We start from the raw sequence: 20,682 nt of genomic DNA, 5'->3' as shown, positions 1-20,682 counted from the left end.
AGGCTAGACAGGTGGCAATCTGAAAACGGGTTGCCTCGATCACGGCATTGAAATGTTTGAACACCCTTCCCAGGGAGATTCATCTGCCCCCCTCCATTGCTGTGTTCTATCAGCAAGTGAGGACTTTTGTCTTGTTTGGCATACCTCAATCATTGTTAATGGCCCTCTTTCCTGTTCTTGGGGTTGAGTTTGTGTGTTTATTGAATTAAATTAAATTAAATTATTTTTTTTAAATATTTTCTATTGTAAAAATTTTAATGTTCACCACCTTGAGGATCCTATTTGGGTAGAAAGGCTACATAAAAATGTTAATAATAATAATAATAGCAGCAGCAGCCCCCACTGCAGCCAGAACCCAAGCAGGGACAAGATGAACATATTGATGAGCACCATTTATATGATCAACAAATACCAAGTTTAACACTGATGAAAAGAAACCTTTCGAGATTACCAAACCCTCCATTAAAACTCACGTTTTGGTCTTTGTAATTCAGATTGATGACTAGTCCAAAGGGCCGGCCACCCATAGGCTCTGCAGGAATGAAAGAGTATTCGAATGTGGCTTGTCTCTGTGGTGGAACAACTGTGTTCAGAGGAAGAGCTGTGAAATTCTGAATGAAGAACTGATAATCTTGAGGGTACCGGAAGGAAGCATCTAGTGATTCCACAATGAAGTCTTCTGTACCTTTGTTGGTGAAGCCTACCAAAAACTTCACAATGTTGTTTGCTGGAAAATCTAGAGAAAAATTAAGAAACAGTTAAGACATACACGCGTAACAGAAACTTGGGAGTTGTACAAAACTTAAGAATTAACAGAAAGGGTGATGTATTGGTGCTGTTGAACGCCACCATGTTTTACCTTCTCCTTTCACAAATAAGATAGTAGTATCAGCATTGGGTGAAGCTTTAGGTTCTCCTGACAGGTCATCTTCCTCTTTCTCTTCTGTCTAAGACAAGAAAAGGCTTTTTAAAAACCCTATGATGAACAGTGAAGCAATGAATTTTCAAAAATAGGATCACTATATTCTAAATGCCAGCGAATTATTTCCATAGAAATACATTCCTTCCCAAACAATCTTAAATCCTGAATGCATAAGAGAGTAGGAAATGGAGGGGACACTTAAAAAATTACAAAAGCCACAGATGGAAAAATATTTCCAATTTTTTACAAATACAATTAACTTTCAAAGATCAATCCAGAATGAGATTCTTCAGGTGCTGGCTGCTACGTATTAATAAAAAATTAAACATTTATAAGAGCAGCAATTTTACACATACACCTGAAGAAGTGAGCTGTGGCTCATGAAAGTTCATACCCTACCACAAATTTTGTTAGTCTTATAGGCGCTACTGGACTCTTGCTCTTTTCTACCTTTTAATTTGGAAAATGTATATGCTGCCTCTTCAGAGAACTGCTCAAGGGAGCTCATAAAGTAGAAATACAATGAAGTAAAAAACTTCTTAAGAATTAATAAAACAAGAGATATACATATAAAGAGCACAAAACATTCAGCACCCTAAAATGGTATCCATAAAACAGGCCTAAGGCTGAAAACAGACCATAAAACAAACTAAAAAGATGTAATCTCCCAGGTGACGTGAAAGCTTGGGTACTAGGCCAAAACAGGTAAGGCAGGTGCCAGGCAGGCCTCAAGGGGAAGAGTATTTCAATGAGAATGCATCAAAGTAAAAAAAAAATCTCTGGTTGCCACCCATCTTATCTCTGCAAAGAGAGGCACAGAGAGCAGGACTTGGAAAAAGGATGCTAATTGACAGGCTGCACAATATAGGAAGAGGAGATCCTTCAAGAAGCCTGATACAAAGCTGTTTAGGGCCTTAAAGGTAAGAACCGAGCACTCTGAATTGTGCCTAGAACAGCACAGCATGATATGGAAGACAAATAACTGGAGTACTAGATCAAATCAAGCCTGAGTTCTCCCTAGAAGCTAAAATGACAGAACTGAGGTTATCGTACTTTGGTCACATAATGAGAAGACAAGATACTCTGGAAAAGTCAACAATGCTAGGAAAAGTGGAAGGCAGTAGGAAAAGCGGAAGCCCAAAAATGGGATGGCTTGACTCAATAAAAGAAGCCATGTCCTCCTTTTTGTAGGATTTGAGCAAGTCTGTTAATGATAGGACATTTTGGGGGTCTCCCATTTATAGAGTTGCCATGGGTTGGAGGCAACTTAACAGCACATAACATACACACACACAGGGTTAAGTTTTTCACAGCTGTTCAAGTTAAGAGCTTGGGGGTGCTCCTGGTTTTAATAGATAAAAATGTCAGTGCTGTTGCTAGGAGTGCTTCATTTCAATGACATCCAGCTTTTAAGTTGGTTTCTAAACCAATTTCTGCTGACCTAAACATGCTAATGTCTGTAACACGATCTACATAGATCTGCCTTTGAAAATGCCTACAAGTACAAAATGCAGTAGCAAGGCTCCTCTCTGGAGTCAGCCACTCAGAACCCATAACTTCACTAGCTACCTATTTGCTTCTGGGCCCACTTCAAAGTGCTTTTTTTAAACCTCTAAAGCCCTTCACAGCCTAGGGCCTTCATACTTACCCAACCACATCTCCCAGTATTTTATTTATGTTAATCATAGTCCGCCTTTCTCACTAAGACTCAAAGCGGATTACACAGCAGATTAGTACAGTCAATTTCAAGGACATTTCCATAAACAATACCATAGGGAAAATAAACACAACTTTACAAACACATAGCATTAGTAAGAATCCAATACGGAGTTGAAGAAAAAAAGGATGACCGGGGAAGGCAACGGCAAACCACCCCGTAACAAAAGTCTGCCAAGAAAACGTCATGATGCGACATCCCCCCACAGGTCAGTAACGACTCAGTGCTTGCACAGGGGACTACCTTTACCTTTTTACAGAGTTGAAGAAATGCTGAAACAGAACGTAAGCACTTCTAGGGCTGACATTAAACCACGTGAAGCACAAGTAGCTCATAGGAGCATATATTTACGACAAAGTAAGGCAACATAGTGGTGATGTCTATGGTCCTTACTCATTAGCGAAGCATCTGAGAGCCCCTCCCTACAATACAAAAGCCTTTTTGAATAATTCGGTTTTGCATCATTTGTGGAAAGCTAGGAGAGTGGGGGCTCTCCTGACCTCCTCAGGCAAGCCTGCTCTCCTGCCCCAGTTATGTTCTTCAAACAGCCTCCTCCTTAATGCTCCTACCCTTGGGACTGTCTGTAGAGCGACAGTGAGATCACAGGCTTCTTCTGGGGCTGGCCCAGTTGTCTGGAATACCCTACCAGAACGGGCAAGGAGGATGCCTTCACTTATGTTTAGGAGGCAGGTAAGTAGCTTTGAGTGTGCCTGTTCTAATCCTGGGTGTTATAAATCTTGAATGCTTTTAAACTTGCGTATTTTAACCTGTGATTTTAATTTGTATTGTTATAATTTCTGTCCTTGCAATTGGCAACTGCATTGATGGGAGATGAGGCAGGATAAAAATATTTTCCAACAACAACCTGGCTGCTATATTTGGGACCAAGTGAAGTGTTTAGACAGTTTTCAAAGGCAGCCTCATGTAAAGTACGTTACAGTAATCCAACCTTGATGTGAGTAGAGCATTGCTTTTACATTTTGTAATCTGCCTTCAATTTCTACAAGAAAGGTAGGTTTTATATAAATAAGGGTTAGTGGGGCGTAACTTTACCTCTGATATTGACAAATTAGTTTTTTTGTTATCTGATACTGATTCATTTGTCACTAGCAGAGTATCCCAGTTTGCCTTAGCTGCAAAAAAAGATTAGGGCCAAGATTGTTTCCTCAGAAACCTAACTTTTCTCATAACTATCTGGTATTTATTAAAGTCCCATTTTAATTGTATTTTATTTTTATTATTTTAATAACTGTATTTTATGCTTGTAAGATAGATTTCTATTTTTTACTGTTTTTAACTTTGTGCTGTGACGGCCTTTGGCCATATACAATTAAACCTACTACCTACCTATAAATAAGGGTCAGCATGGCCAGCTCATGATGTGCAAGCTAAAGCTGATGAAAGAAACTACAAACCACAGAGGACAGCTGAACCCCCAACTGTAAGCTGAAATCCACCAGCACCAAGCTACAAACCTGCTCTTTCAGGGAATGCAACCCCCTCCAGGACAGGCTGAGCCCTCAGGGGCTTTAGTTACTGACTAACAATACTCAGTCTCACCTGGACTGTGCCTCAATTTACTGGCTATCAGTCATTCCATTATCTTCTCCAGGCACATGTTCAGGACTTCCACACACCCACAGGACTTCCACACACCCACCCAACTCAGCTGTTGAAAAATAGAACTGAGTGTCAATGATGTGATAGATAGGGCAGTTGTGTTGCAAGTCGATCGTGCTAGATGGGCCAGATGTGGGATATGAAGCATGGACAAAACTCAGTGGTTGTATATGGCATATTTGCCTTCTCTTTTACTTCTTAAATCATGCTGCTATTTAAGCTGAAAATTTTCCCCAGACACTCACATCACTGAGTGTCATCCCCATATTGGTGGCACCACATTCCAAATCCCCAAATGATCTCTCCTAGCTATTTCATGTAGATAAAAACAGCATGGGAGGCATGATGGATCCTGTGTGGAAGACCACAGCAAAACTGCTACAGGGACAAGCAGCAGTACCTTACCATCACCTTCTAGAATCTGCCAGCCAAGTAAGAACGGAACCAAAGGACTCACTCCAACTACCAGCTCAATCTCCTCAGAATACCATGGTTGATGTTATTAAAAAACTGCCAGGTGGTCCAGAAGAATGAACAGGAACACCTTCCTCCCATCACTCTCCTGATGAATATCAGTTAAGGTGATCAAAGGAATTTCTGTCCCAAGCCAAGTCCAGATTGAAATGGTTCCAGATAACTTCAGGTGGTCTTGAAAGTGACGCATAGTGATGCTACCACCCTCTTGAGCACCTTGCCCATGCTAGCCATTGGGAAATAGTTGTTTAGATCACTCATATATTTCTTCCTCAGGAGAAGTTTCATGACTGCTTATTTCAGAGCAGAGCAGAGTTTACCACCTCCCACCTCTACCTGACCAGCTTGATACTACTAGTCCCAAAGAGGGTCAAGCTTAGATGTGGGGGACCAGAGATTTCTAAACAGCTTCTCTACTTCATCAGGCCTGAGAAAACCATCCACTACAGCTGGGATCGGACTGTGTTCTAATAGCATACTGAGATTGAACTGAACAAACCATGGTATTTAAGTCTCAGAGGATGAAAGCTATTTAACCCACAAAATGCATCACAAATGTCACCCAGCAGGCCTGTACATTTTCTGGATCTACATCCTCAGGAGCCTGGGATCAAAGTCCCCTTATAACATGGAAAAGCTTCATCAGACAGCATACACAGATGCAATGGCGGTAGAGAAGCTCGCATCAGCACCACAAGATAGGGGTGACAATGAGCTCTCATTCATGTTCAGTTTGCACACACTTCAAATCTTCCTCCACTTACGATCTAACCATCTACTCAATCATTTCACTGGGGCAATCACCTTAGTAAACCAACAGGCATTCTGGACACCACAGGAGAGGAAGGGATGCTCTAGAGCAATTATGTTAATTGCCTTGGTAAGCGCTGCATTCCACAGGTTGACCAGGGCCACAACGGGAGTATCAGCTTTGCTTACTGAAAATCCTCAAGAGATGTAAGGAAACCCTCTGAACTCATCAATCTCCTGGTCAGACTACAACTGCCCCCTCCAGATGTTTTGTGTGTCCATTATTCCAAACCTTGTCGTGTACTACTTGAGAGTAGAAAATTCCTCATTATCAAACCATGCACTCTGCATTTTTCCATGATTTTGTTTTCCCTGGGGGATGATTAGTAACCTATCCCTAGGATTTCCAAAATATTAACAGAAGTGTTTGTACCAGATAATTAGATATGCTAGCTGCACAAAATATAAAAAATGAAAAACCCACTCTAATTCAGGATTAACATCATACCAATCCATACACTCTAGCTATAAAAAGGAACAGATTCTCCCAACACAGGGATCAATATTAGAGGCAGCAGATCACACATCTGATTGATCACAGGTTTTCTGAAGTGCAATCCATCCACAACCAAGTCAGGACTCAGGAGGACATGTGAAAGTTGCAGCAGATTTCTTCCTTCCAAATTAGTACTGCATTTCTCTCCCTGTAGCACCAATTTTGTTGATTAGCAATACAGTTCCTGGTGAAATAGTTTTGTAAAGTTACAGTTACATTCGAGGTGCTGCAACTATTTTGATATATAGAAGCTAATCATAACAATTAGAACATTTTGGTAAGAGACATCAGCTTTAAATACAATAGGTTCAAGAAAAGAAAACCCTTGTGAACGTACCAACTCTGTGGGTTCATCCTCCTCAACTTCAGCTTCATCATCTTCATCTTCAACTACTGTATCTTCCATTGTTTCCTCTTCTTCTGTGGCATCCTGAGCAGCTACTAGCAAGGTAGAACCTACAGAAAAATTAAGTGGGACATTCCTTAGAATTATGAATTAGTTTAAAAGTTGAATTAAAAGGTATTCTGCAAAACTATGAAGTTGGGGGGGGACGACTTTTGCCTATCTTATTGCAGAACACCCATACCACCCACCATTCTGTTCCCAAGGGCCCCCTGTCAGACAGCAGCAGCAACATTTGGGGGGCGGGGGAGGGGGAGAATAGACAAGAAGCTCTCCCTTTTCCCTCTGGTGGAAGCTTCTCCCTTCTCCCTCTAGAAGAAAATTACCTTTGGATTCAACAAATAAGCTTTAAGTGCAATTACTAAATTGTCAGTTTAGATAAGCATATGTATACTTTTCAATGGAAAGGCATGTAAATATATTAAGTCAGAGGATCCATTTATTTTATATAGGTTCTTCAATCTGATCCACTGTTTTCTTTATTAAAAGTATGTAACAGCTACACTAGCTTCTACGTAAATTGAATCAAAGAACAAGCCCCTGCTGAGGGCCAGCAATCTAACAGAAGAGGGAGAAAGAAAACATCAAAGACCCATGGAAAACATTCTTTTTGAACATCACACATACAAACCTTTCCCCACCCAATAAAGAATTAACTAAAATTTTCAATTAATAACCAAGTAGAATAGCCCAGCTGCAAAGTAGCAAGCATCCATAAATCCACTTGCCATTTGAAGAATGGGTGCCCTAGGCAGCGCAAGAAGGGAGTGAAGCAACTTACACTCCCTTCCCCCCCATAAGACCTGACTTAGGCAGTGGACTGGAAGAGCTAAGTAGCAGCAAAGCTTATGTCCCTTTTTCATCTATCCTACATTTGCACAGTTCTGAAGCCTTGGTCATATTTGACAACACTAAAATTGTGATATAGCCAAGAACTTGTTTTAAATAGGCTAATAAAATAGTGGCAACACAAGATTGTTTCAGATGCTATTCCCCTACATACATGTTAAACACACAAAACGAGAAAAGACAAAAACATACAAATGTTTGCAGTGTTTTGTCAAACAATCTTTTGTTTACAAGATACTTAATACCTTTCAGACATTCCAAGACATGGTTGGGCATTCTCCCTCTTCCTAATCATACAATTTATAGAAACTGAATAGGAAAAGGTAATGTCATCGAATGGATAGATGAACCACCCACACCGGTAGCAATTTTGGAGATATCATGCAAGTGTGTGCATTCCTGTCAACTGCCAAACTGCTCATAACAGTCCTATGGACTTACTTGCACCACTATGTGTAAACTACAGACATGTGGCAACAAGAAAAACAAAACAAATGTGGACCTTGCAGTTGAACTTGAGGGCTCAGAAGATGATTACAGTGATTAACATTAAAATTAGGTAGAATATTAAAAGTTAGTTGTGAAATGTAAGTGTAACATTTGTAAATAAAAACATATGCATATTGAACAGTTGCTGAACTCACAAAACTAAAAATGTTTATTTGCAATAACACAAGTTTCTTACCCAGTTACACCAGATTAAAAAAATCATATAAAAAGTGGAATCACCATTCCCCTTACCCACTATGACTAACTACGGCATATCAAAATGAACTTCTTCAAGCTATGACTCATTGGAAAGAGAGCCAGTTTGGTGTAGTGGTTAAGAGCGCGGGACTCTAATCTGGAGAACTGGGTTTGATTCCCCACTACTCCGCTTGAAGCCAGCTGGGCGACCTTGGGTCAGTCACAGCTTCTAGGAGCTCTTTCAGCCCCATCCGCCTCACAGAATGTTTGTTGTGGGGATAATAATCGCTCTGAGTGGGCATTAAGTTGCCCTGAAGGGCAGTATATAAATCAAATGTTATGATGATGATAATGATGTTATTATGGAAAGGCAAGAGAATAAGCTACAATTGCTTAATATTTTCTATAATAAAATTGTCTGCAGTCACTCCATTGGCTACCTGTCAGTTACTGGGTTCAAAGTATTGCTTATCAGATACAACGTTTTTTCACAGCCTTGGCCCATCATATCTACAGTATCACTTCTCTCCTTTGTTCAACTGAACAGGCCTTCTGCAGGTGCCACCTTGCACATGGGCAAAATCAACAGCTGCCTGTGGTGGCCCCACTTCATGGAAAGGCCTACCTGAAGAGGTTAGGAAAGCTCCCACTCTCCTGACTTTCCGCAAACTATGCAAAACTGGATTATTCAAGAAGGCTTTTTACTCAAGATAGGAGGGCTGCAAGATAAGGAAGCAGTCTCAAAGAGGTGCATCAGTAAAGGGACATGGAGTAACTCTAGAATTAACTAATATTGCTGTATGATCCTACTGAGTAGTTCTTATGTTGTTTAATATGTCGGTCTTAGAACTGCTTACGTTCTGTTTCAGTATTTGTATTGGTTTTAAATTTTTGCATTCAAGGCAGCAGTTTGCAGAATTACACCTACTGCTGTCAATATTCTAACAACATGTCACACAATCATAGCACAGTACTGTGGATAAGAGCTATGTGCCAACACTGCATACATGAAATAGTTACAACAAACAACAAAATATCAGGACTCTTTCTTGAAACAAAAGGCAAGAACAAACGGCCAAATTGGGACTTGCTGAGTGGGTAAGGAGAGTGGAAAATGCTTCCTTGAGAGTCAGAGTTGTGCCATCCATGCTCAAGGAGGCAGTGATTAGATCTGTTCTGGAAAAAACTCTCTCCGAGTCCAACTATGCTGGAGCCAATCTCCAATGCTTCCAGCCAATCTCCAATCTTCCATTCTTGGGCAAGGTGCTAAAGTGGGTGGTAACTTGTCAGTTCCAGGGGGTTGTTGAAAGAGACCGTTTTTCTGGACCTACTTCAATTGGTTTCAGGGCAGGATTTGGAACAGAGACTGCTTTGGTCGCCTTGGCTGACAACGTCTATCAATAAGTGGACAGGGGGAATGTGACCCTGCTAGTCCTATCAGATCTCTCAGCAGCCTTTGATACTATCAAGTTGTGATGGACAGGACTGGCACCAGCTCTGGCTCTCCTGAGATACAGCCAATGGGAATGGGCGGGATGATGGACCAGTGAGTGTTAGAGACCATAGAGGGAAAAGGAGGCTCTTGGGAGCTGCTGAGGAAGAAAGGTTTTGACTCTGCTGAGGGAAGGCAGCAGAGAGAGACAGCTGATTACAAACCTGTTCTGATACTTTGAAACTTCGGTTTATTAGTTTAAAATCCTTTCACTCCTATGTTCTATCTTGTAAATAAATTTTATTTTTGTTTTGTTTAACCCTGGCAGGCTAGAAATTGTTGGCTGGGGGGGGGGGAAATATCACACACACACATGCTCCGGTCACGTTAAATGGGCCTAGTTTAAATAGTGGCAGCAAATATATATAACCTCTGAGTTCCCTTTTCCCCAATAGCCTTCGGCTGTAGCTGGGTGAGGGGAGGTTCCCATTTAGTGGAACCTCTGGAAGAGAGGACCCTGTGAGGATTGGGTCAGACCTCTCTGCCTGCTATGGTGGAGGCTAAGTGGGTGGTGTGTAGACTCCCAGCCTTTATCTGTCTGGGGGACAAAGGATGCGAAAGGCTTGTGTGAGGGGGGTCCATGTTATCATACAACCATAGTATCCAACTGGGTTGCCTCTTCGTATTGGGACTAAGGGACATCATGTTCAGTGGATCAAATTTTGTCTGTGATGGTTTCAGAAGGCAGTCCTGGAGGATTCCTACTATGCTCCATGGAAAAAAGGGTTCTACAGGGTTCAATCCCACCCCTTTTGCTATTTACTATCTATAGGAAGCCACTGGGAGGTTGGGCTGCAGTGCCACAAATACATGAATGTTACCCAGCTATGCCTTTCTTTCCCCCCTTTTCCAAATATGCTACTGGTGTTCTGAACTGATGCTTAGAGTCAATAATGAGTGAACAAGCTGAAACAATCCCCACAATAAAGAGTTTCTCTGGGGTATACTCCCCTAGAAAAGCCAGGTTTGCAGCTTGGGAATGCTACCAACCAGAGAGGTTTGTTTGGTGGGTGCACACAAAAGGGCCTTTTTGGTGGCAGTTCCACAATTATAGAACAATCTCCCCAAGAAGATGTGTATGGCCCCTTATTGTTGATTTTTGGAGGCAGTTGGAGACATTTTATGTAGGACTGTATTTGATTAGTTTATTTTCTCTTTTTACTGGCAGGATTCAGCTATGATTTTAAATTCTGTTTTTTAATGTTATTTTTACATCTCAAGCTACATTGAGCACCATAGAGTAGCAAGGCAGCTAATAAATACTTTAAATAAAAACATGCCTTCAGTTCAAGTTTGCTTAATCATTTCCTAACAGGAAAACAGATGAAGCTGTATTATACTGAATCAAGACCACTGGCCCATCAAGGTCAGTATTGCCTACTCAGTCTGGCACTGGCTCTCCAGCATCTCAAGTAAAGGCCTTTCACATCTTCTACCACCTGACTCTTTTAGATGGAGATACTGAGGATTGAACCTGGGACCTTCTGCATGCTTTATCACTGAGTCACAGCCTCTTCTTCAAAAATCCAGTCCATTAGTAATTCTAAAACTATATAGTTCAGTTGATTTCAATGGACCTTGGTCAAATTAAAGAAGTAAAGATCCACTAAAACTAGTTGAACTGAATTTTATTTATATCCAAAATAATCAAGTCCTGAGACGACCAACAATAAATAATTCCTCCCATCAGAAGAAATGATCCACAGCAAAATGCAGTAAAAGATCAATACCTGGATCTAATAGCACCTTCAAACTATAGACATATTCTTAAGGGTGCTGCAACCTCATCTAATGTGGGCTACCTCCTCACCTTGACTGGCTATAATCGACCAACAGGGCTTCATTCTTATCTGAATTAAGCTTCAGTTTACTGGCCCAAATCCACTCAATTGCCTAATAACTGAGAATAGCAGCACGTCTAAAACCATCCATGGACATGGTACAACATGAGCTTTCTGTTTGCCCATCCTGTTCAGTCTGCACATGATCAGAGGCACTTGTTTGAATGTTGCATCCTTTCCCAGCGCACTGAAGCCGTTTGGGAGCTGCAGAGCTTTGGGTGTACAAATTGCTTTCAACAGGACCATGCTGATATGAATGGCTGTCTCCTAGTTGCTCCCTTTGCTGCACTCCACTCTCCAAAGCCTAATGCCTTCTCCCCCCTGGTGGGGCTGGGAGGCGGGGCAGCTTGTGACACACCTGGTAGGGGTGGTTTGTATTTTCAAAATTGCTGTATCTTCCATTTAATGTTACTTATTCCTTTCAATCTTTAAAAAATATTTTTGTTAATATCTATATTAATTGGCGTTTAAGTAAAATATTTTCTTGGATTATGAACAAACTAGCAACAAAGCCCGTTGTGGGGAAAAAATACAACAGGCTCTAGAAAGGGGTGGCGGGGTGGCAGGCATTCACTCCTCCTGCCACTGATTCCAGCTGGTGAAGGAGGGGGGTGGGCATTGCCATCTGCTCCGCTCCTAATACCAGCTGGGTTAAGGCAGGGGGTGGGCACTGCCACCTGCTCCACTCCTGATCCCAACTGGTTCAAAGGGGGACAGGTATTGCCACCTGCTCCACTGCTGATACCACCTGAGTTAAGGCAGGGGTTAGGCATTGCCACCTGCTCCGCTCCTAATACAAATTGTGTTAAGACAGAGGTGGGCATTGTTACCTGCCTCACTCCTAATACCAGCTGGGTGAAGGCGGGAGGGAGGCATTGCCACCTGCTCCCATCCTGGGCTTCCCACCATGGCACGCTTTCTGGGGGAAATGGTGCCTTGCCTAGGCTTCCCTTCATGGCAGAGCCCTCTGGTGGTGCATCAGGGTATAAAGTGAGTTGTCTGAAATACGCTTACTCAATTATATAGTAAGATAGTAAGTCATGCTTTATATAGTGGATGTTGTTAGGGAGGTTTGGGGTTGGATGCATTGAGTACGCTGATGACACCCAACTCTACCATCTACTTGATAAGCAACCAGAAGCAGGTATCTCTTCCTTGGCCCAATGCCTGAATGCTGTAGTAGAGTGACTAAGGGGCAACTAGCTGAAGTTAAATCCTTTGAATACTGAGGTCCAGTGGCTGGGAAGGACTTCAAGTTGTGGGGAATTTGTCACTCATTATTCGATGGAGCCCAGCTTTCTGCTGTGGACTCCATGAAGGATTTAGTGATTTGGCTTGATTCTAAGCTTCGAACACCAAAAGGGAAAGGGCTTCCTCAAGAAGACTGTACCAAGGAAATATAAAGGAAGCACGCCAAGAATTATTATATTGCCCTATGTACAATGATACACTCAAAATTACAACAATGGGTGCAATAACAATTGTTTACAATAATCGTAAGAGCAAGAAAAGTTCAATATTTACAATAATCATAGGAGCAAGAAAAGTTTCATCAAATCCTATTGAACATTCAACAGGTAAGTGGTAATCACGTTGCTGTTAATGCATAATGTCCCAAAGTCCGTGGAAGCTAATTGAAGGCATCCAGTAACGCTGAGTGGCAGGAACGCTGAGTGGCAACGAGCTTACCGGTCCCATTCGATTTGGCTCGTTTCAGGATAAAACCTTCATCAGGCCACCAACCTATAAATTATCATTAAAAGTCCATCATAGACCATGCCACAATAACAATCATAAATACAATATCCAAATGCACTAATTAATACTCACTATTTTGATTCCAACATAATCTTAACACGTGAAGTTACCCACCAGGTACAGAGTCAATGTAAAGTCCATTCAAAGGTAAGGGGGAGATCATTCTTAAGACCATAAATACTGTCATCATTAAAAAAATCAATTAAGTGCATTCACTGAACCATTTCATTAAACTCTGATCCTGAAAAGACCCACATCTATATATGGAGTCTACTTTTTTAAAAGGGAACAGGACCAAATTGGAATCCTGAAGAACAAATGTTCTCCATTGCGAGTGACCCCCCAGGCACACCAATATTTTATTCATGTTAAAATTATATTGTTAGAAAGGGTATTTATCCTTTATATCCTTAAGAGAATTTTCATCCCAAATACAAACCAGAGAACTCCACAGTCTGCCTAATTTTCCAAGTTATTTATATACCACAATGGATGTTGAATCAAAAACATTCATTAAAAACGGAGAAAGAATTGGTCAAAGCAAGAGATAGTGACAGCTGTCAGGGGAACCCGTCCCTATCCGGTTTAAGTTATCCCGGAAATCACAAGAAGACTGAATAGTCAATTTCAGTATTCAGACCCTGCGGTACCATGGTTTTTAATCTAAAAATCCATCTAATCTCTGCCTGCAAGAGGCGACGTTTATTCGCTCCCAATTTAGGTAACACCTCCAATACTGAAAATTTGAAGGTTTTGTCCCTACCATGCGTCTGCCACAAATGCTGGTGGAGTGTTGTTATCTCACTACAGTTTTTAACCCGTGAAACGTGTTCCTGGATCCGCTGACGGATCGGCCGGGTAGTGCAGCCTACATATAGGAGGGGACAGGCACATTGAAGGAGGTAAACTACATTATCAGTATTACAAGTGGAGAACCCTTTTGATTGGGCTGATTGACTAGATGACGGATAATTTATATCTCTAAGATCACAAGACAGGGCGCACACACTGCAATGTCCGCAGGGGAAATGCCCCTGCGGCAAGGATTTTTCTTCCAAAGGTGTTCTAAAATCGGAATGAACTAGTAAGTCCTTTAAGTTCCTAGTGCGGCGAAATCCTATTCTTGGTGGAGACTCACATCCCGGAATCTCAAGGAGGATGTGCCAATACTTTCTAATAATCTTAGTAATCGGGCCAGATAGAGGAGAATAGTCAATGGCCCAAGAGATGCCCGTGGTTGCAGGATCCTTTTGCCTATAAGTAAGTAATTGCGGTCGGGTCAATCCATCAGCTTTTTTCATAGCACGGGAGATCACCCAATCTGGGTATCCTCGTGCTTTAAAAGCCCTTCCCATCCTGTTTGCCTCCCTATAAAAGTCAAAGTGGAATGACGCATTCCTCTTAATGCGCATGAATTGTCCCACTGGGATGTTTTTCTTTAAGACAGGGCGATGATGGGAAGTATACTGTAAATAAGCCGCCCTATCAGTCGGCTTCCTAAAAGGTTTTACCCCCAAGGAAGTGGCAGATCGCTTAAAGACAACCACATCCAAAAAAGGCACACTCTCCAAACTGCCATGGGATGTGAACCGTATATTAGGGTCTAGGCTATTAAGCCAGTTTACAAACCCCTCAACCATCGAGGCATTCTTTATTATGCAAAAGACATCATCTATAAATCTCCTTACACAAACCAGTTGTTCGAAAAAAGGGTTATTCTCAACACTATAAACATATTTTTCCTCTAATGCGGCCATAAAGAGAATCGCAATACTCGGGGCCGCGGGGCAACCCATCGCGACTCCCTTAACCTGGAGGTAAAATTGGGATTCAAATCTAAAATAATTTTTCTCCATAATAAGATCCACAAGGTCTAGAAGAAAGCTAGTGGGGGGGAATTTCGAAGATCTCTTTTCCAAATAATGCTCAATGATGGCTCTGGCCTCATTATGAGGAATCGAGGTGTACAGTGACTGAACGTCAAGGGTGAGCAAATAAGCCCCTACAGGAATCTCCATATCTTCCACTAGTCTAGCCTGATTCTAAGCTTTCCAAGGACAAACAGGGGTCCACAGTGGCTAGAACAGTATTTTCCCATCTTCGTCAGGCCCGAAAACTAGGGATGTGCAATTCGGGTGCTGTATTTCTTTTAAAACACCAAATTTTACCTGATTTGGTAACATTCAACGTTACCAAACACAAAAGGGAATACCAAATCGGTATTCGTGAACTTGAGTTTTCCAAATTAATTTGGGTTAATTTGGTAAACTTCAGTAATTGCGGTTGGGCTGTTCCCTTGCTAAGAACAGCAAAGAAACAGTTTCTTGCCTTTTTTCTCAGATGAGGTGGGAGAAGGGAAGGGGAGTGAGGCAGAGACAGAAGGAGGACTGAAGGAGGAAGAGACGGGGAGTGAGTGGTCAATCCTTGCAGGAGTCTCCTTCTCTGGTGAGTGCTTTTTAAACTGCCCTGCAAGGAATTAAATAGGCAGGCTTCCCTCTGAGCAGCTTCCATTTTGTGAGGTGTGCGCTCTGGTTGCCTTTAGAGATCTGAGACCCTACCTACTGCTGGCTGTGGACTCTCTCTGTGGCCTGGCCGGCTTTGACTTGACGTGGACTGTGACTGGATCCCACTGCCCAGTGGATCCTGCTGCTGCCTGCTGAGATATCCCAATGTGATGGTTAAGAGTCAGAGACAGATGGCACCCTGCCTGCTGCTGCCTGTTTCAGAAACTCTGTAAGACAGAACTATTCCAGCATGCCTTTACTATCTAATATTCTTTTGTGAGGTAGAGGAAATTGCTGTGTCTTTTTATCTACTTGCAATTTTTATGTTATTCTCAGGGTTTTATCGGCTGGGGTTGGGACTAATTATTGTATTAGGCTGTTTTATTATGATTGTATTGAATATTGTATTTTTGTATTGTTTTTAATCATAATTGTTGTGAACTACTTTGAGATCTTAACTGAATAGAATCGATATAAAATTGAATAAATAAATTGCATACTATCAACACAGACAGCCTGTTAGCCATTCTTCAATTCATTTAAATGGGAATATCTCTACGAGTATGCTACATTTAGTATGCACACTCCCTTTCCAATTCCAATACAGTGAAGAATGTTAGTTTTTCTGATTGAATGTGTTACATGCCTATGCAAATACAATAATATTTGTCCCTGGCACATTGGGAAAAAATACCAACCCACCATATCATATAGCTTGAGAAGTACTGTCTTAGATTACCTCTCACTGCAGTTACAAACCAAAGGGAATAAAACAGAACCCTGAAGGATTCCATAGTACATGTGCCACTCAGCCAAGCATTTGTCCCCCAGCACTGTTATCAATATATTGGTTTAATCTGGCTGTTGATTGTGCAAAAACTTAGACTTTTATTAACAGAATATGAAGTTAGTATCCAATGTAAGCACAGAAATGCATGGCTAGGAGAAAATACATAAAGTTCTTCCTTTCTCAGCTAGTTTTAATAATTTAAATACCTCTCATTATTTCCTTAAAAGCAAAAAAATGCATAATGTTAAAGTGAAGACAAATGAAAATCTGAACTCTTCCACAGAGCAGTATGTTCTCTAAATTCCTTAGATCTCCCTATATATTTTAGAAAGAGTGGTGATGTGGCATCATAGTGGTGAGAGGGATGCTTCTTTTGTGGAACAAAGAATGTACTAAACATCTGTTACAACAGCCAGATATCCAGAGGAGTTAGCCGTGTTAGTCTGTAGTAGCAAAATCAAAAAGAGTCCAGTAGCACCTTTAAGACTAACCAATTTTATTATAGCATAAGCTTTCGAGAATCAAGTTCTCTTCATCTGATGAAGAGAACTTGATTCTCGAAAGCTTATGCTATAATAAAATTGGTTAGTCTTAAAGGTGCTACTGGACTCTTTTTGATTTTAACAGCCAGATATGTCTCCAAAAATTAAAGGAAATCTTTCTTGAGCTAGTATTATTGCAATAGCGACTACTATATCCTAAATCAGAACTAGCTTGATTGGTGTGAGCGCGTTTCCTCATTCGTCACATGATCAGTGCATATACTTCTACAGTGTTCAATCAGAACATCTAGCTAGCCAAAACAGCAAAAGAATACACTACAGAAATCACTACTGCTACTCATATTCCATTAATTTCAGGTTATGCTTACTTGGTGTACATGCACAAATCCCTTCTAAGATTATAGTAGTTGTATCAAGAACTTTAGTTTGCCCAAAGATCTGACCTTGTTCTGAAACTTATCAGAGACAAATGAGGAAGTATAGCCTACATTGCAACAGGAAATCCCTAAAAACAGTATGATCACGGCATGGAGAGGAGCAGCAAATAACACACACATATGTACCCAGTTGTATAAGTAAAACAGAAATATATGATATACCTAATTAAAGAACTTAAAACAAAAATAGACACTGATTATTGTTTGGAACCTCTTTGTAGCACCTCCCCCTCACCACATTAATGTTGTGATGAAGCAAACTCTGACTCAGGAAACCTTAGGTTGGGGGAAACTTTGTCTTTAAGTATCCACTAATCTTCTGTATTATGTATGTGCCCTATACGTGCCCCAGAGGATGCTTAGATCTGGTGCCAAACAAATGTTAGTGGTCCCTGGCCCCAGAGAGGCCCACTTAGCCACGACCAGAGCCAGGGCCTTTTCGGTTCTGGCTCTAATCTGGTGGAACGCTCTGTCCAACGAGACCACAGCCCAGCAGGATTTGTTATCCTTCTGCCAGGCCTGCAAGACAGAGCTGTTCCGCCAGGCATATGGTTGAGGCTGAGCTGGGCCCCTACCAGCGAAATAGAGGTGAACGCCCTCCCTACTAGAGGCATCCGTCATCAAACTTTTAACCTATCATGCAGGTAATTTTAATATGGTGGAGTAGGTGGCAGACTGATTGATCAACAGACTACTCCTGTGCTGCTTTTTTGTACCTTTTAAAATATTTATATTGCACTGTTTTATATGGTTGTTTTAAAATTGTAAAATGTAAGTTTTTAGTGTGTTGTTTTGCAGAGTGTAATCCACCCTGAGCCTGCTAGTCAGGGAGGGCAGAATAGAAATCGAAAGTAAATAAATAGAACAAAAATGTAAGCTTGCTAGCTATGTTACATGTAATCAAAGCAATATACTCCACACCACTGAATACAAATGATATCTATGTAGTTACAATCAGAAGAAAAATCTATAAACAGTACATTCCAGGTTCTTTCATATCATAGCTATCTTATGACACAAACAGAAAATTGATATTCACTTTATTGTGCATACTGCATATTTTATATACTCTCTCCACAGACTAATGTATGCAATGTTTAATTGCCCCTTACGTTCTGATATTTATCCTTGCATGTTATGAAGATGTGCATGCTCTTTGAAGTGATAATAAGAAATATGCTGAAATAGTTAAGAATGATACCTACAACATACAGATGACTCAAAAGAAAAGCAATGTGTACAAATTTATGTTCCAACAATAAATAGCTTCCACTTTGCCAGGAACAAGCTACAGTAAGCAAGTTTTGATGAAGAGTTAAAAGTGGAAAAAACAAGAGAGGAAGGAGCATGTGATTTTTATTGCAATGCTCATTTAGACTATTGTGTACTACTGGGTAGCACATACAAGACTTGCTTAGATTGTGTATACTAGCTACTGAAATCTTGTGTTTACCTGTATACATGTTCATTATGAACTGTGTCATTCAATTCTGCATTATGCCTCTCCCAGTTCACATACCCACACAGACTAGAACCTACCACAAGTATGAAAGTCAAAGAAACCCCACCCTTTTTACCATGCGAATGGTTAAAGGTGCTAAGTATTTTATATCTACTTGAGTATTTGAATCCAAGAAATAAGGTGGGGTATAAATTTTGGAAATAAAAATATTTATCTAGAGGAATTTATGTAGCCAGATTACATGGGGAAAGTAAACTTTAAAGACAAAAACACAATGAAACTTCATTAGCCTAGTTCATCAGCACTGCTGCAGTAGAGTCCAGAAGATGCATACAATTTCTAAGATACAAAGTGATCTATCAGCACATTCGCTGTATTATAACAATTGGGTGCACAATGAGACAGACTTTGGACAAGAAGATACAAATTAGTAATTATATCCAATTCATGTACTTCAAGAGAATGCTTTTTCTATCAACCGTTAGCTTGCTTTCACAGCTGTCCCAAAACACTTCTGCTGGCTTAATACATATGCACCCATATACAGATTTTCGGGTAAAACAGCTAAATTTTGCACCAACTGAATCCAGCTGTTAGAAATGATCTTCACACAACTTTTAAAAACATTAGAAATAATCTTCATACAACTTTTAAAAACGTAAGATACATTCCCAGCAGCCCCAAATTATTTGAGAAACTGCCTCTCACTAAGTTTTCAGGCTGTTTCATTGAACCAATGGGAATCCCACAGATGATCACAAACCAGTTTTGAGTTTTCATTCAAACAAGAAAAAGGAACTCTCACTAAATCGTATTTGATGCCGGTCAAGATCACGGTAATTTGAAACACCACCTGCCTGAATTCCCAAGGAAACAAAAAAGGAAGTTTTAAAATACTAAATAAAAACCAACTTTTTAAAACAAGGACTGCCTGGTGATTTGCAGGTGAGTCTTCAAAGGTTAACCCTGAAGCAAGCGAGGAAGAACACAGTGGTATTTTGGAAGCCTTAAAGCATGCTTTAAGCATGCTTTAAGACTTCAATACATGCAAGGGGGGGGGAATAAAAACAAGCGAAAGTAAGTGCCGACAAGAGTCGCCACGGGGACACACACCGGGGGTAGCACGCGAACTGAACTGACACGTCAGCCCCCGAGAGGAGGCGACTGAAGAAGCGCAGCCCCCTTCCCCGACCCGAGGCAAGCACTGGAGAAGGAGGAGTTCTTCCCCGCTCCCTGACAACGCGCCAACTGAAAGCGACACGTCTCAGGCACCGCTTCCATTTCAAAATTTTAAACCGTCACCGCCCCCCTCCTCCTCCAACCGTCGCCTGGTGCGTGAGCGCGCGCCCGCTCTCGCCGCGCTTCTCCTCGCTCGCTTCTCTCACCGGAGCCACTGCGGGCGCCTCCGTGGAACAGGGCGGTGGGGAAGGCCAGCAACGCGAGCAGCAACAGCCGAGACAGAGATCCCCTCATGGTGGCGAGCCGACTAGCGCCCTCAGCGGCGACTACTACTTTTTGCTGCCGCTGAGCAATGGCGAGAGGCTCCCATCCGGCCAATGCCCCACCTTTCCGAACCCTGTGGCGCTCGACGTCACAACACCGTCACATACGACCCGTTGGCTCCGCCTCTTCTTCCTCCGTACGGAGGACGTGTCTTCCCCTGGAAGGAGAAGAATGGTCACGTGATTTTAGAGGCCTTCCTCTCCGTTTTCTTCCTTCTCAGGGAGCACGCGGCTAAGAATAAGTGCGCATGCGTTCTCTTTGGAACGCGCCGAGTCCTGACCCGGGTGATGTGTAGGGCGCGTGCGCAACTTTTAACGAAGTTAAAGTTCCCGTGGAACAGGTGCTCCTCTGGTCGAGGTTGCCAATCCCAGATGCCTGTAGCACATGCGTGGGATCATAATGCTGAACTAGAGC

The 20,682-nt window shown here is 41.6% G+C and overlaps 1 protein-coding gene across 1 annotated transcript in view; it reads right to left on the bottom strand.

Annotated features, from left to right (window-relative positions):
- SSR1 (signal sequence receptor subunit 1) overlaps positions 1-20,343 on the bottom strand; it is a 30,773-nt gene extending 10,430 nt beyond the window's left edge. Inside the window, exons 1-4 of the mRNA XM_054984841.1 lie at positions 20,151-20,343; positions 6,377-6,495; positions 860-947; positions 474-736 (exon numbers count right to left, since the gene is read on the bottom strand). Coding sequence (XP_054840816.1) covers positions 474-736; positions 860-947; positions 6,377-6,495; positions 20,151-20,238 — 558 coding nt within the window. The 5' untranslated portion in view covers positions 20,239-20,343. The remainder of the gene's footprint in view (positions 1-473; positions 737-859; positions 948-6,376; positions 6,496-20,150) is intronic.
- Positions 20,344-20,682: the final 339 nt, after the last annotated feature.

This window comes from Eublepharis macularius, chromosome 7 (genome assembly GCF_028583425.1).
Source record: "Eublepharis macularius isolate TG4126 chromosome 7, MPM_Emac_v1.0, whole genome shotgun sequence".
NCBI lineage: Eukaryota > Metazoa > Chordata > Lepidosauria > Squamata > Eublepharidae > Eublepharis > Eublepharis macularius.
This window is presented reverse-complemented; position numbering and strand designations above follow the sequence as displayed.